Genomic DNA, 16101 nt, shown 5'->3' with positions numbered 1-16101 from the left:
AGACACACACACACACACACACACACACACACACACACAGAGATTCAGATCATCTGAGCTGAGTTCTCAGTTCTGTCACAGAGGACTGAAGAAGAACTAATAACAGAAGTTTTGCTTCAATAACTAAACTAAAAACAGTGATTTATTCGTGGAGATTTTATGCAAAGCATTTACCTAAGGTGACCTTTATCTAAAAATACATAATTAATCTCATAAAATATTATTAACATTATTTTATTTTTTAAGAGTTCCAAAAGGTTTAATGCCTTACTAAGGTCACATAGCTAGAAAGTAGCTAAGTGAAAGTCTAAGTCAATTTCCTTAATCCAAACTCATACTAGCTGCACCTAACCCAGTGGCTCCTCATTCTGACTGCCTTTCTGAATCCCCTGGAAATATCCTAAATAAAGTGCAGTTAGCATTTAGTTCTCATGTTCCTTGTTAATTATTTGAGATACTTCTGTAAAACACCGCAATCAGAGGTCTGGATGCAAATGCACACATGAGAATCTCAGACAAGGAGCAGTAGAAAGAGCTGCATAACAGCTATGGAAGCCATGGGGTCCTTTTGTCCTTTGGTATGGTTCTTCTACTAGAGATGTTTCTGTTAACTTGTTTTGTTTTGTTTCTACAGCTCCATTTTGCTCTTGGGCAGCATGCACTTTCTATTTTCAGAGCCTTGAAGTATGCATGTATAATGGGTAAAGGCTCAAACTGTTGTCTTTTCTCTTTCCTGTGTTTAAGCCCTGAATTAACATTTTAGGACAGAACTTGTATTTTATGCGTGATAATGGCATGCATTGATCTTACATGTAAAATATGACTTCTCTCCTTACTATCTTTCTGATTTTGCACAAAGATGAGCCTCTTGCAGATGAGCCCCAGTGGCCCCATCTGAAAATTGGTTAAAGAATAATATTCTATATTTCAGAAGGTTCTCAAAAATCATCTCCAAAGTCATTGCAAACTTCTGTTTGACTCATATTTGCAGTCTTGTTCCTGTGTGTCTTAGTTAGGTTTTTACCACTGTGAACAGACATCATGACCAAGCCATCTCTTATAAGGATAATATTTAAGACTGGCTTACAGGTTCAGAGGTTCAGTTCATTATCATCAAGGCAAGAGCATGGCAGCATCCAGGCAGGCATGGTGCAGGAGGAACTGAGAGGTCTCCATCTTCATTTGAAGGCTGCTAGTGGAAGGCTGACTTCCAGGAAGCTAGGACAAGGGTCTTAAAGCCCATGTCCATAGTGACACACCTACTACAACGAGGCCACACATCCTAATAGCCCTACTCACTGGGCCAAGTATATACAAACCATCATATTCAACTCCCTGGCCCCCATAGGCTTCTTCAAACACATGAGTCTGTGGGGGCCATACCTAAACGTAACATAATAGAAAATAAATTTAGTCTAACTTCTAAAGTCCCCACAGTCTATAGCAGTCTCAACAATGTTAAAAGTCCAAAGTTCAAAGTCTCTTCTGAGATTCATCCAATCACTTAACTGTAATCCTCAAAGCAAACCAGGAAACCAGCTGGGCAAACTCCAAACTTTGTATCTCCATGTCTGATTTCAAGGTGGTCTTCAGATCTCCAACTCTTTTTTCATCTTTGTTGACTGCAACAAACTTCTTTCTCCTCTGCTGGTCATACTTTCTGTTAGCAGCTTTCCTCAGCAGATGGCCCATGGTTCTGGCATCTCAAATATCTTGGGGTCGTCAAAGCAACTTCAATTTCACAATTTCTTGTTCAATACCTAGGATCTACACACGGTCTTCTGAGCTCCTCCAAAGGACTGGCATCACTTCTCCAGCTCTTCCTTCTGTAGCTCTCTAAGCTCAGGTTGATCCACTCTACTGCCCCTGCTGTTCTTTGTGGTCATCTTATGATACTGGCATCTCCAATACACTCGGGTTTTCTTCTGCAACTAGGCTTCATCAATAGCCTCTCATAGGCCTTCCATTGACTCTCACAGTACCACAGCTGTTCTTGACACCTTCAAGCCTTTAAGACCAGTATTACCTTCCATGTGTGCACCTTGGTTGGTGGTTTAGATCCTGGGAACTCTGGTTGGTTGATATTGTTGTTCTTCCTATGGGGTTGCAAACCCCTACATCTCCTTTAGTCCTTTCTCTAACTCCTTCATTGGGGACACCGTGATCAGGTCAATGGTTGGCTGCGAGCATCCGCCTTTGTATATATCAGGCTCTGGCAAAGTCTCTCAGGAGAAGGCCATTTTTATAGGATTATTTCAAATCATTAACAAAGAATATGAGAACTAAAATACATTATTAAGATTATGCTCCAATAAAATGTATATGATGATATAAATATATATGAGAAAATGTACAAGAGAATTTATACATGTGATGTGAATTTATATAAATATATATACCATAAATCATGTATCTATATAGCTCATAGATATTTATATATAATATAAATTTATAAATATTAGAGATAGATAGACAGACAGACAGATAGATAGATAGACAGATAGATAGATAGATATATTATGGAAGGGAAAGAGAAGGTATCAGGTGTGTTCCTGCTACTGTGAATAAGCAGAAGCATCTTGTGCATTTATCTCACCATTCAGAATTAGGCTTGAGTAAGAACAAGCCACCTGAAAGTGCAAAAAACAAAAACAGATAAAGATATAATCTATGAATTATAAGAGATTTCACAGGCATGTCAGCCACTTGTATTATTTGAAAATTTGGATCAAACTAGAATAGTTTTTAGTTCCATTGAAGTGAATTTAACTAGAGACATCTAGAAACTAGCTATATAACAGAATATGATAGTAAACAAAATAGTCCTAAAGTATTTTAGTGGAAAATAGTATAGTGCTATTGTTGTGTATGCAAGTCTTTATTTATGAGAGATATAAATTATTTACAAATAAATTGATGCTATATTGGGGATTTTCATCTGGTATAAAAGGTCTAGTTGTAGCTGAAGTGAAGTAAGACTATCCCTGAGTAAAACTGTCTCCAAGCTGAGTTATAGGCACGTGGAGGGCACATTGTGCTATTTTTATATTTTTGTATTTGTTTGACATTTTCTGTGGTAACAAATTGACAGTGGTATGAACTGAACCCAGTGCTGTGCATAGATTAAACTGACACTATGGCACTTAGCTACATCTCTAGTCCTATAATAACATTTTCTTGTAAAGAGTAGCATTATTTACAATCATAAGATATAACAAAAAAAATGCATCAATTTGAAGTTACATTTCCTCACTCCTTTAATACAAGGCTAGAAATGGATTCTATTGGGTTTTAGATCATTTCAGACATTTTTTTCTTAGAAACTTAAATGTAGCTTTGTTTAGTGTTCCACGATGAAGCCATTTTTCTAATTTTTATGATTATATAAACCAAATCAGTTGGTTTTCAGTTGTGAGTCCCTAGAGAGAAAAGGCCATTATTTTTATATTACCCGTAATTCATACATAATGTAGCTACCTATTGTATGCAGTGATTATATAGAGGCCCAGGCTTATGAGGTATTAACTTAATGCAGTTCCCACTTTACCATGGTGAGAAAGTGACATTTTGAAGAAACTGTGCTTTGAAGTTTGAACTTCTCACAAGCAATATACCACTATATACCATTGTGAGATACTGAATCCAACCATCAAGAAGCCATAGTTCCACTTTGTCACTAGGTCACAAAGGGACATGGTCCATGAAATAGTATTGTATGCTCTGTTGCTATGTTACTAGGACATGATGTCTGATAGGCAGGTAAGGTGAATTGTATACTTGTGACTCACAATGCTGTCACCTTACATTGAGGTTGTTTGGTCCATAATACCAGTATAAGTCAAGAAGCACCTGTGCCATAAAGAATAATATACAACAAATTGAGAGTCAAATGTATTAGGAGGGAGATTCCAGAAGAGCCAACCTTGAGACCATTAGAGGGAAAACTAAGGAAGCAAAGCTTTTCCAGGCTATGTTATTAGAAGCCATGTAAGATGGATTCTGATGGAAGATGGAACATGGTGTTCATGAGTCATTCTGATGCGCAACATAGAACAATCCTATAACATGTAAAGCAAGTGTTTCTTCCTCAAGTTCCCATTTCATTGCATAGTTCTTATACTATGCCTCCTATTGAGTGTGATCTGGGCATCTCTAGCATGAGCTTTCTAAACTTATAAAAATGTTCACTAAGCACTCTCCTGCTGAGGACTTATGGCTTATTGGCATCATCTGTAAGAGTTTTCAACCTGAAACATATGGCCCTCGTACATCTGCTGGATACTTCAACCGCTCTCATTGCCTATTGTTGTGGGAAATATTAAAAATAACGTTAAGTTCCTGCACTACGACAGGCACCAGCAGGCCACATGGCTCCATCTGGGTGTTCTCATCTCAGCAGACTCTCTGGTCTAGGGCTCCCGAGACATCTCCATCCGGCTTGGCTAAGTTCCTTGATGGGTTGCTGCCACTCCAGCCCCATGCAATAACTATCCTCCTCACAGTTAGATATCACAGTACCCAGTAACCTGATAAAATCAAAACTCTTGAAGCTTATAATTAACCAGTCAGATTTATATAACAATAAATTCTCAATTCACAAGATGCCTACACAATAATTTCAGAGCTGAATGATAATGACACAAGCTGCCCACCTAGATTAGACAAGTTGCCCCAATTATTTTATCCCTATATGATATTATATTTACCTGTGGCTATTTAAAGCCTTGCTGTATCTAAATCATCCTGTTCATCCTCCATATTGGTTCCTTCTCCTTCCTGTCTCCTCTGTCTCCATCTCTGCCACTCTTTGGTGCTGCCTCCCTTTTCCCTGTCCAATTACAGGCTTCTTGTTGTATTAATAATTAAATCAATTGGACAGGGAAAATCCTTCTGTAGCCTATAACTTTCCAGATGAACTGCCCAGAGAAGCCTTTCTCCTGACTGCTACCCGCAGGGACACATGCCAGGTTTCCACTATCTCCTCACTAGGAATGTCCTTTTCTACTTCTGTCTATTGTAATGTTATATAATTTTATCATCAATGCCCAGCCCCATCTTGTAGCATTTTCATTGGCTCTATCATAGGACTCTGGAAGGCATTTCGTATGTGTTACTTATGGGAATGTTGCACAAAATATCTGACTGTTACTGTTACTTAACTTCTTTTGTGTCCTGCTAATTTCCAGATCAATACATTTAATCATTAAATGTTTATGTTCCAAGTAATATTGGGCCTTGTGGGACTATAAAGGAGACTCACAGTCTAGGTAATGAGATAAAACACAAAATATATTAACTTCCCAAGTGAAGGTTTGCATTTTAGCTTTTAATAATTATTCTGGGCAACACTAGAAGATATTTCATAAGTCAGGATGTGACAAACTAAACCCCTTCTATACTGTAAACAGCCCCTCTTCACCTAATTTGCAATCAGCCTGGGAGGCTTGGGGACCATGAGACTTCTACTGAATTTGAAGCAAATCTGCTTTAAGGAGAAGAGTATAAAAGCTCATTGATTCTGAGCCTGATGAGCAACTTGAGGTATTGACGTGGGTGTTAAACGGGTACATTTAGAAGATAGAATTCAAGTAATAGTAATTCAAGAGTTCTGACTCACCCAGGCTAAAAAGGGGAAAGGGAGACACTAACTACACTTATGTTAATAAACCTACTGATGTCACACACACACACACACACACATATGTATATATATATATATATATATATATATATATATATATATATATATTATATGACACATACAAATGGTACATACACATGTATACATACATACACACATATGTATATATATACATATATATATATATATATATACATATACATATATATACTACTCTTAGTTTATTTTTTGTAACAATTTATTTCCTCTCACTGTTACTTCTTTAGTTCACTCTTCAAGAGAACATACATCAGGGTCTACACAGTCTATGGATTATGCTAAATACTTAAGATGTGCTTACAGAATAATTTTCACAGCTCTTTACATAAGGAATTTAGAACTCCTGCCACAAATTAGAGAGTTCCCTTATAATGTTCTTAGAGAGGTGTGAACTCCTCAATGCAGAGCATTAACTTCTTCGAAAACTACTGGACAGAATGACTTCACCACAGGAGAAACATCTCCCATTTAGTGACAGTGAGGGGCACAAAAATGCTGGGGTGTGGTATTACACTTCGTGATGAGAAAATATGTATTTTGGATCCAGAGGGAGATCCTTGAACCTACTTTACATGAGCATATCTACCTGTGTCCTTGCTGACTGCTTTCTTAGAGTCTTTTGCTTTCTTAGAGCCTTTCAGAAGAAAGGCATTTGGAAATGTCAAAATAGAAAGTTTTATGTTAATTTTGTTGATATGAAACATTGAAAAGAAATAAGGAAGACTGAAAAAGTACAAAATCCTGAATAATATGTATATGTTGTATCTCAGTGCAGTCTGGACAAAAATGAAAGAGCAGAACATATGAATTATTGAAAACAATGCAATAGGTATGGCGAAAGGCCCATGTAATGGGATCATATGATCACTGAGGTGGGCAGCCCACTCTAGTTAATAAGCTTCTCTCATAGTATTTTATTTAGAGACGACCAGATATTATTCCAACAAAGTTTGACCTTGTTTATACAGCCTTGGACCTATGAACACTTTAGCGAGGGACAGACACTTCTCTTCAAGCATAGAGATTCTGCAGCATTCTCAATGGCTCACATTTGTAAAAACAGAGCAAGCACCACAAGGAGAGGTGAGCTTGGTTTGGTGAAAAAGCTCCAGTGATAACTGCTCAAGCTTCAGGAGGTGAGAGAAAGCTTGAAAATGGGGGAAATAACAAACTGAACCATGCAGTTAGCTGTTGATAAGAGAATAGGGAAGATCCATAGACACAGAAGTATGGAAACAGAAGGTTGTTCCAGGAATTCCAGTTTGTCTGGACAACTAGGAGACACTCAGAAAACAATAGAAGAGCCACACAAGGCATGGGGTGGAACATGAATTCCTGACTAAGTAGACACTTTAGTTATGTATAACAGCTGGAGATTGGAGAAACACTGAAGGATTTCATGTCAGGAGAAGATGGTCAGATATCACAACTACTTTTAACTGTTTACTCAATGGAATCCTCACCTTAAATATTTTCCTCATATGTCAGGAAGCAATGCATTTTTCAGTGGATACTGGAAAGGATTCCACTTATTCTAGGAAGTAATATTTGATCAATATTCACAAATTTTGGTATTTCTACTATGCTGTGTTAGTATTAGACAATTTAGGCAAAGACAGTAGTCACAATTTTTCATCAGTGGGATGGAAGAAAGCCTGACTTATTAATTCTTGAGTTACTCACTTTCAAAGGGGGATATAAATTACACACATTCTCTCTTTCATGACCATATAATGTAGAAAATATGCTGCTTTTAATATGCAGCATTCCCAGGAGGATGGGATGAAACTTGTAAGATGCTTGGTGTGATTGGAAAACTAAACTGAGCAGTGAGTTGGACTGGGGACTAATTTCAGTGGTGAAGAAGCACTCGTATAGCTTGTATAAGGCCTTGTATTTTATCTCTAGTACTGCAAAGGTGGGGAAAGAATAACCAAAGGCTCTGGGTTTCTTTGTAAAAATGTCCTTACTGCCTTCTGACTTGGATCTTCTGTTGTATTTTCTAGGTAAAAGCATCCCATTTGTTAGGTAGATTTCAACTTAGAAAGTTTGCAATGAAGTGAGCTGATTAGGGGGTAGGGAATTCAGATTATAGGTCAATGTGGCTGAAGAAATCCTGGGAATGAGTGAGTCAATGAACGGATCAATGACTACAGGAGGTGGGGTATACCCAAACCCCTAATAATCTGAGACCAAGGCTGCATGTGCTGCTAAAGGGTGAGGCTCTGCGTGAAGACCTAAGTGCTGTGCAAAATCAGAGCACAACAAACTGCTGTGGCCTCTGGACAGATTTATGAAATCAATGAACACAGACTATGCCAAAAGGGGAGGGAAGAATAGCCATGTCAGAGGAGGCAGGGGGTGGCTTGGGGTTGAGATCTTTGGGGGAGAGCTTGAGTGGAAAGGGTACCCAAGATGGTTTATATTAAATTTCTTTTGAAAGCCTCTATTTTTGTTACTTAGTTAATTGTCAGTTGGATTATTATCCATTAAAGATTTCAACCTATAGATTTCCCATTTTCTCAAAGATGACATTTCACAAACTGACTTACTTTTCTTCATTAATTAGTGAAAATCATACAGAATTTTAATTCTATTTGTGCCATCAATAAGTATTTGTTTCTATTAATCATATGTGAAACAGTTAAGAAAAACTGAGGCTCAGTCATTAAGAAGTCACGTCAGATTATGGCTCTTTAACAGATTTAGAACATAGTAAGAGGCCAATAAGTGTTTATTACAAAGATATGAGAGAAAAACAACAAAATAGAGCTAGATGTGAAGTTATACAAAGCATCATTTAAATAGTTTTTAATAAAATCAGCATAATGTATACTCTATTTTCCCTCAGATCAGTTATGATGATTGCCTTTTTCTGAAGTTCTGGAACTTTTCAATATTTTGAGTGTTACAGCACGAGCAGTCCCACTGTTTCTTCCAGGAATAACCAAAATTGGAAACAACAAAAGATAGCTTAGGGGTGGGAAGATGGCTCAGTGGATAAAAGCACCTACTGCCAAGTTTGATGACCCGAGTCCAGTCTCTGGTACTTATATGATGGAAGGAGAGAACCAATTCTCAGCAAGTTCTCCTCTGATATTCAGATGAGTGCCTGGGTAAATGTACGTGTACACACACACACACACACACACACACGCACATGCACACATATACACAGAGAAATACATACATACATGCACAGCGAAACATTTATAGTCATCTAAAATGAAACGCTGACTCTATAGAAAACCTGCTGACCTAGAGGAGAAAGGAGGAGAACAAAGAAAGGGAAGAGCAATAGGCAGATATTTACAATAACAAGCTCCTTTGTCCCAGTGGTAAATGATTCCAAGGAGCATTGGGCTGGAATCTTTTGCTTAGGCAAAAGCTGAATAAGATAAACATTTTAGACACTCAGTCTGGGAAGACCATCAGCATTCCAGACTTCTCTGTGTTGCTACATGGTGTGGAGGGAAATACCATCAGACTTGACACCAAAATGGTCTGATCTCAGGGTGATTTTGGATTCTGCAAGTCATCTCTCTGGGTCTATTTCTCCATCTTTAAAATAAGGGTAATTGTACCAGCTTCCAAAGGATGGTTTCCGATTAAAGGCAGTATTTTAAAAGAAGCTTGAGTGGGAGTCTCATAAATGGTGGAAGATCAATAAAGTGTAGCTTACTAATTCAGCAACCAAAACAGGTTTACATTCCTCATCCCACTCTCTTATGTGAAAAATCAAGCCTGACTGTGCTGAGGCCCAGAGGGATGGTATCTCATTCTGTCTTATGAAGGTAATTAATCTACCTGCTCATTTCATACAGATCAACGCCTATAGAACATAGACATGTGAAGAAATAAAGCAAGGGGCTTTCATGTTCAAACATAGTAACACAAGTGGTGGGAGAGGGGTTGGTGTAAATTTTTTTTTGTCTCAGTTCTGCTGTGGATTTTAGTTCCTCCTCTGCTTTGGCCACTCCTGGTCAGTCTCCAGTCTGATTCACTCTGTCCTACTAACATTTTATTCACAGCAGCTGCGTTGGTGTTTCTCAGTTGAAGGCTCACTAATGAAATGGAAAATATGATCAAATGATCCTGTTCCACCCGGTACAAGCTTCTGTCCTTATACATAGTATCCAGATCATATTATAATGGTTTGGATATGTCCAGGCATTGTGCACCATTCTAAATGGAAACATGGATTTCAGAGAATTTCAAGTTTTTGTTTAAGTATTCATAGTACAAATGGAGAGAATTCAAGTCTTCCACTAAAATAAAGGAAATACCTTTTAACTTTTAGCTACTGATATTTGCCATGGCTTTGAAACCCTCACCTCAATATCTCAAGAATGAGCTTTCTTTACAGTTAAAATCTATGCAGCTGTTGGTGAGATCTGTTTTTTGAGAAGGAAACAAAGGTGGCAGAGATGGACCTGGAGAGCCTGTTTTCAGTTCCTATAACATATGAAAGTTTCAGAAAAGGTTAAGTAGCTCAAAGGCTAGGCTTTCCATTTATATAACTCAAATGCAGAACAATATGCAGCAGAGTCTGTAGATAGTCATTTTGATTATAAATATAATGGCATTGGAGGCACAATGTAGATTCATTAATAATACCAATAACTCTTAAGATGGTAGGTCTTGGGTAAAGTTGTGAAGCAGCGCAAATTAATGGAAAAAAGTTCTTGTGTTCTGTTCCCATAAACTCTTAGGTATATTTGCATTTCATAATTTGATCTCTTTCCCCAAGGGCTTAAGGTCTTCTCTTCAGGGGATTCACACCACAAATCACCAATCAGGACTAGTCAGTTTGTACACATCTTTGTTCTCTAGGGTGTGTGTGTTTGTGTGTATATGTATATGTGGTTTGTGTGTATGTATATATGTGTGTGGAATATGTATATGATTGTGTGTGTATATATGTATGTTTATTTATGTGTGTGGTATGTGTGTGTGTGTGGTGTGTGTATATATATGTGGGATGTATATGTACTTGTGTAGAGCATGTATGTATGTGTGGAGCATGTGTTTGTATGTGTGTGTGTGTGTGTGTGTGTGTGTGTAGTCTTGCATGTGCACAGTGTCCATGTTGAGGTCAGAGGACAACTTATGAGAGTTGGTTCTCTCCTTCCATGTGGGTCCTGAGGATTAAACTCATGTGTTAAGTCTTGATGGTAGGTGACTTTTTCCACAGAGCTATCTTGTTAGTTTTGTGTCAAATCGTTTAACAGAAGTATCAAGGAAAAAAACAGTTATAAGGAAAAATTCCAAATTCAGAGAAAGAATCTCTTATTGTGAAGTTTAGATACAACAGTGTCTGGGTATAGCAATATTAGAGTAAGTGAAGATCCACAAGGGGATTGGCAGCAGTGACTGCTTTATACTTCATTTCTCAAAATTTGGTGGTGAAATTACAAAACACCTATCTTTAAAAACAAATCAAATTCAAAGAGCGGATGTGTAGGCTGAATTCTAGAATCATTCACTGCAGATCTCAGAGAGTGAAGAGCAAAATGAGTAACATATTTCCAACTGTGAAAGTAATTAGAATATACCTTACTGATAAAGGATAGGACTTCTACACCAGTGGTTAGTGCCAGTAACCACTGGGACACTTAAATAGAGATTGGTTAGTGCCAGTAACCACTGGGACACTTAAATAGAGATGGTATTTTAAATTGGTGACATCATACAGGAACATCTCCTTCATTTTTGGTCTTACCAGGCACTCCAGCTTGGATCCAGAAGTTAATATCAGTTCCTTCTCCATTCCTAAAGACCTTGGTGACATTGAGGGGTTGCAGAAGATTCATGACTTCCTTCATGATGGCCCTGGCCTTGTCACTGCCAGTGAACTGCAGTCCAGTGGGTAAGAAGGTTCCTGAGTCAGCCTCCATCACCAAACTGTACTTGGAAACATTTGCCTAAATAAAATTTGAAAAGAGATAAATGTTTGATTCCCATTTGCTGCTTCTATGCTATTAAATAAATCACCTTCTTACAGATAGTTGTCAAAATTATATCACTCTGCCCTGACCAATATCTACTCTGTGTATTTCCTGGTGGTTCTAAGGTATATAATTTCCTATCCTGAGGTTCACCAAACCTAAGAATTGACTTGAAAATTTACAAAAATAAATATATAATGGAGCAAATGTAATATTATTCTTTCTAGCAATAATACTTTTTGAAGCACTTTGCTTAAGACATTTCTGTACTAGAATGTGCCGTGTGCTCTGCAGGAAGAGAAATACAATCATCATTCTTACCCAACTATGTACCCTGTGAGCTAAATGTCCAAATGTCTTTCTGTTCTATCAAGACAAGGCCCACTGGGGCAATAGTAGCACAATATCATGAGAATAACCAACCACGTTCAAGTTTCAGTTCTGATCCAGGAGATGGAACCCATACTTCATTATCAGACCACTAACCCATGGCCAAATACCTTGTACCTACTAGGGAAGAATCTGGTACTATTGTTTTGCTAAGTTGACATGGTATTAGACTGACTTCTAATAACTTATTGTTATGTCCATAGATTAATGCACCTCTCACTCCTCATCCTTCTATTTGTGTTAGATGCTAAGTGTTACAGAGAGCAACAACAGGTGAGGGACAGAAAAGACGGCAGATTTCTCAGTTCTAGATCAAATATACCACACCTCATGCTTCCAAAACTCAGGAGTAATTGCCATAGGCATAAAAACTATAAGAGTCAGACATGGTGGATGACTACTAGGAAACTGTCTTCTGGACACTGCAGAGCACATATGAACTCATAGCAGTTGTGACAGCATGTACAAGACTTGTGCAAGCCCAAGTCAGACCAAATCCCAGCATATATAAGGGTGCTGGGCACAAAATTCTATCCTAGCCTTGGAGTGACTGGCAACTGTTAGGTGTTGGAAGAAAAATAGTTTTTTATAATAGCATAGTCCCTGGTAAGTTCATGATGTTCCAGTGGAAGGCTACATATTCAAGGATATAAGGGCAGCACAAATTAGTCTTGATGGAGAAAAACAAAAGACAAGTTGAGAGTGGTGTATCTGAGAAGTGTTGGGGGAGAAGTGACTATGACCAAAACACATTGTACAAAATTCACAAATCAGTAATAAACTTTTAAAAATTAGGGATAATAAGCCAGGATCCTAGTCATAGTTGTGTCTTCATTTAATTTTTCAATGAAAGTTCCAAGGTGCTTATAATAAATGCAGCTATCTTTGCTCTCAGATGTAGCTACTGCCTTATAGTACCATCATTTGAAATACTAATGTGCAACATATTTAAATTTATGATGTATATTAAGGGCTCGTCTAACTGTACATTGCTGCAAGGTCAGCAGGTGAATATGTAATTTGGCAGTCCTAATCTTTTCCTCTGCTCTGCTTCTACCCCAAACACTGCAGGAAGGAGGAAAGTAAAATTATAATATATCTTGTAAATGAACACAGAATTAGGTCATCTTGTATGTGAGAGTGCCAAATTGTAGGCAGATCTTATGTTTCCAACAAGAAAGACAGGTGAAGTGCTCTTAACTATGCAAGGCTTAGGTTAAAAGTGGAGCTTGCATATGTAGCAGAAGATGGCCTAATTGGCCATCACTGGGATGAGAGGTCCCTTGGTCTTGCAAACTGTATATGACCCATCACAAGGGAAGGCCTGGGCCAAGTAGTGGGAGTGGGTGAGAGGGGAGCAGGGGCGGGGAGCTATAGGGAAATTTCGGGATAGCATTTGAATTGTAAATAAAGAAAATAATAATAAAAAAAAAAAGAAAAAAAAGTGGAGCTTGTTGGTATTTTAGTGGCCACACCTGGCACTAAAGAGAAGCTTGGTGAGATAGACATGACTTTGGAACCATTATATTTCATTCCCTGTACAGCAACTGGCACTCATGACTACCAAGCAGAATGACTACCCACTCTGTCTCTCTTCACGTTAATGCAACTTGAGCTTGCCTTTTCTGTCAGTAGAATGTGACAAGTGCCTTTACTTAATTAAGTTTGAGTGTGAACTTATAGCCTGTTTTAAGTGACGGTAAGAATGGTTGCCTGACTCTAACTTACCAGGGCTTCTAACACATCTCTTAAATCCTTTCTGTTTCTTGCATTGCAAAAAAAGGAAAATCTCAGAGACAAGGACGTTGAAATTTGGAGTGTCACTGTGCAATGACATAGGATATTGATGGGTACTCAAAACAGTGTAAATAGTGGAGCTTCCACAATTACCACAGGCTGTGAGCTGGAGAGCTGAAGAGCCCAGGCTTTGGAATTATCCAGTCTGATTTGATCCCATGCTGATCCCATGTTTGATTTTATGCTTATCAATCTTTACATATGTGCCTTTTGCATTTGAGCTAAACTCTCAGTTTATGCTTCAGTGAAATGGGGATGATAACCATACCCAGCTTATAGAATTTGGAGAACCTGTTGTTCAGGCTCAGACACAAGGAACATTTGATAAGCAGCAGCATCACTGGTTTTACTGGCTTTTCTCTTTTTAGTGTCAAGTGTCTCAGGTTTTCAAGGATGGTGCCAGGGTAAAATATCCTATTTGCTGATTATGATGACAGGCAGTGGATCTGCAGCACTTCCTTCATGCCAGGCATGTGTGAAGTGCTTTGCATCTCATCCCATGGCCTGCTAAGATAAGCTAGTACAGTTTTTATATAAGTGCATACAAGGAACTGAGGCTGAGTCAAGTTATCAAACTTGCTCAAAGTTACCTAGCCAGGGAGAAAAGTGTGTGGTGTGGATATAGGCCAGTTCTATATTTTATGACTTTGTGTCCCATCTCCAGAAGGACACTTCTAATTTCCCAGTCACAAATCTTTACTTCTAAGTCAGAAATACAAAGAATGCAGTTTTGAAAATAAATAGATTTTAACTTTTTCATGGTCATAATACAAAGTCTACTCAGAATTTATCTCTGCTAATAAAGTAATTTAATTAGGCACTGAGAAGAGTGAAAATGCAAATAAAAACATCTTGTTATACAATTTCCTTCCAATTAGGAATCAAAGCCTAAAATAATATAACTTCCATTCAAGCCAAATAAAACAGGATGTGTACAGATATCAGCAAACCAGAAATCTGGCATAGTAGAGAGATGCTTGATTTCCATTCATGTATGGTTCCATTAGCTATGGCTAACTTGGTAGCAGTATGCTATTGTTTTCTACTTCTATATAAACACTGCCATATGTTTCCTATAAAGGAGAAAGAAAACAAGCCATCCACCATACATCATACCACATCTTCTCCTATTATGAAGTCATCTTAGTCTTGGCAGCCAGGGAAGGTGCTGGGACACCACTGCTAAAATCAACTGGAATGAACTACTGTCACTCAAGAATGTGTTATCACGCATGCATATTATTTATCATGAGCAGCTTGGTGTAGGTGGGGAAGGCTAATCACTGCCAGTGACAGGAAACAAAGTCATGCTCTACGGACTTGCACCCTTCACAGTGCATGGGGCAAGATATCTGACACTTGTTTAAAGAGCATAGTGAAAAGTCTGCTTCTTGAGACAAAATGCTTGGTGACTGAGATGACCAACTCTGGTTGAAATAAATTGGGACATCCAGAGGAAAAGTCTAAAGAGCTCAAGGATCTGTTAGGATATGATCTGTAACCGACACTGCCCTCTTAATAAGCTGTCTATTAGGGGCTATGAAAGCAATCGCTCATTATACTGTAATGTCCATAACCCAAAGCAGGGGGATGCTTCTGTGACCGCTTAGCTGAAGTTCTCAGATCAGTCACTATGTGCTCCAGGTCAGGGTTCACAGCTATCATATGCTACAATCACACCCTGCACCCTGCAACATGTCTTTTCCCCACTGTTCCTTTTTTTTTTTTTTTTTTTTTTTNTTCCCTTTTTTTCTTAAGGATTAAGCAACTCAGCCAAGAGCAATTTGGTAACCATTAGCATTCTTTGGTGGCAATGCAAGATTAAAAAGAAGGAAACTGCTGAAAATGCATATTGAATGTTTTAAATTGCTTGTTTTACAGCATAATCACAAGGATGATGTGTGTATTCTTTGCTTTTATAAAATTCCAGGCAATTCTTAAAAATAAAAATAGACCCGAGCTCCATAACTTTTCCTTTTCTCCATAAAATTAGCTTCATTTTTGTTTTATAACTTAACTTTCTCAGAGAATAGAGAAAATAATTCACGAGAAAATTATGAGAAAATATGCCCATTTTCTCACATTTCTCAACATATCTTTGTTTTTTTTATTTAAAGTTACACTAAAATCTCCAAATGAAAAGGAGTTTCTTGTGTGTGGTGCAATGTGTGCTTTGAGCTTTACTAGTGTTTCTTTAATGAANGTGGCTGCTCTTGTATTTGGAGCATAAATATTCAGAATTGAGAGTTCCTCTTGGTAGATTTTACCTTTGATGAGTATGAAGTG

General features: G+C 37.9%; 1 protein-coding gene across 2 annotated transcripts in view; it reads right to left on the bottom strand.

Moving 5' to 3' along the window:
- Cpq (carboxypeptidase Q) overlaps nucleotides 1-16101 on the bottom strand; it is a 377206-nt gene that overhangs the window by 71151 nt on the left and 289954 nt on the right. For both annotated transcript variants that reach the window (XM_021216707.2, XM_029548087.1), the window contains one exon: nucleotides 11403-11604. In XM_021216707.2, coding sequence (XP_021072366.1) covers nucleotides 11403-11604 — 202 coding nt within the window. The remainder of the gene's footprint in view (nucleotides 1-11402; nucleotides 11605-16101) is intronic.

This window comes from Mus pahari, chromosome 17 (genome assembly GCF_900095145.1).
Source record: "Mus pahari chromosome 17, PAHARI_EIJ_v1.1, whole genome shotgun sequence".
NCBI lineage: Eukaryota > Metazoa > Chordata > Mammalia > Rodentia > Muridae > Mus > Mus pahari.
The sequence above is the reverse complement of the archived record's forward strand: the minus strand, read 5'-3'. Positions and strand labels throughout refer to the sequence as shown.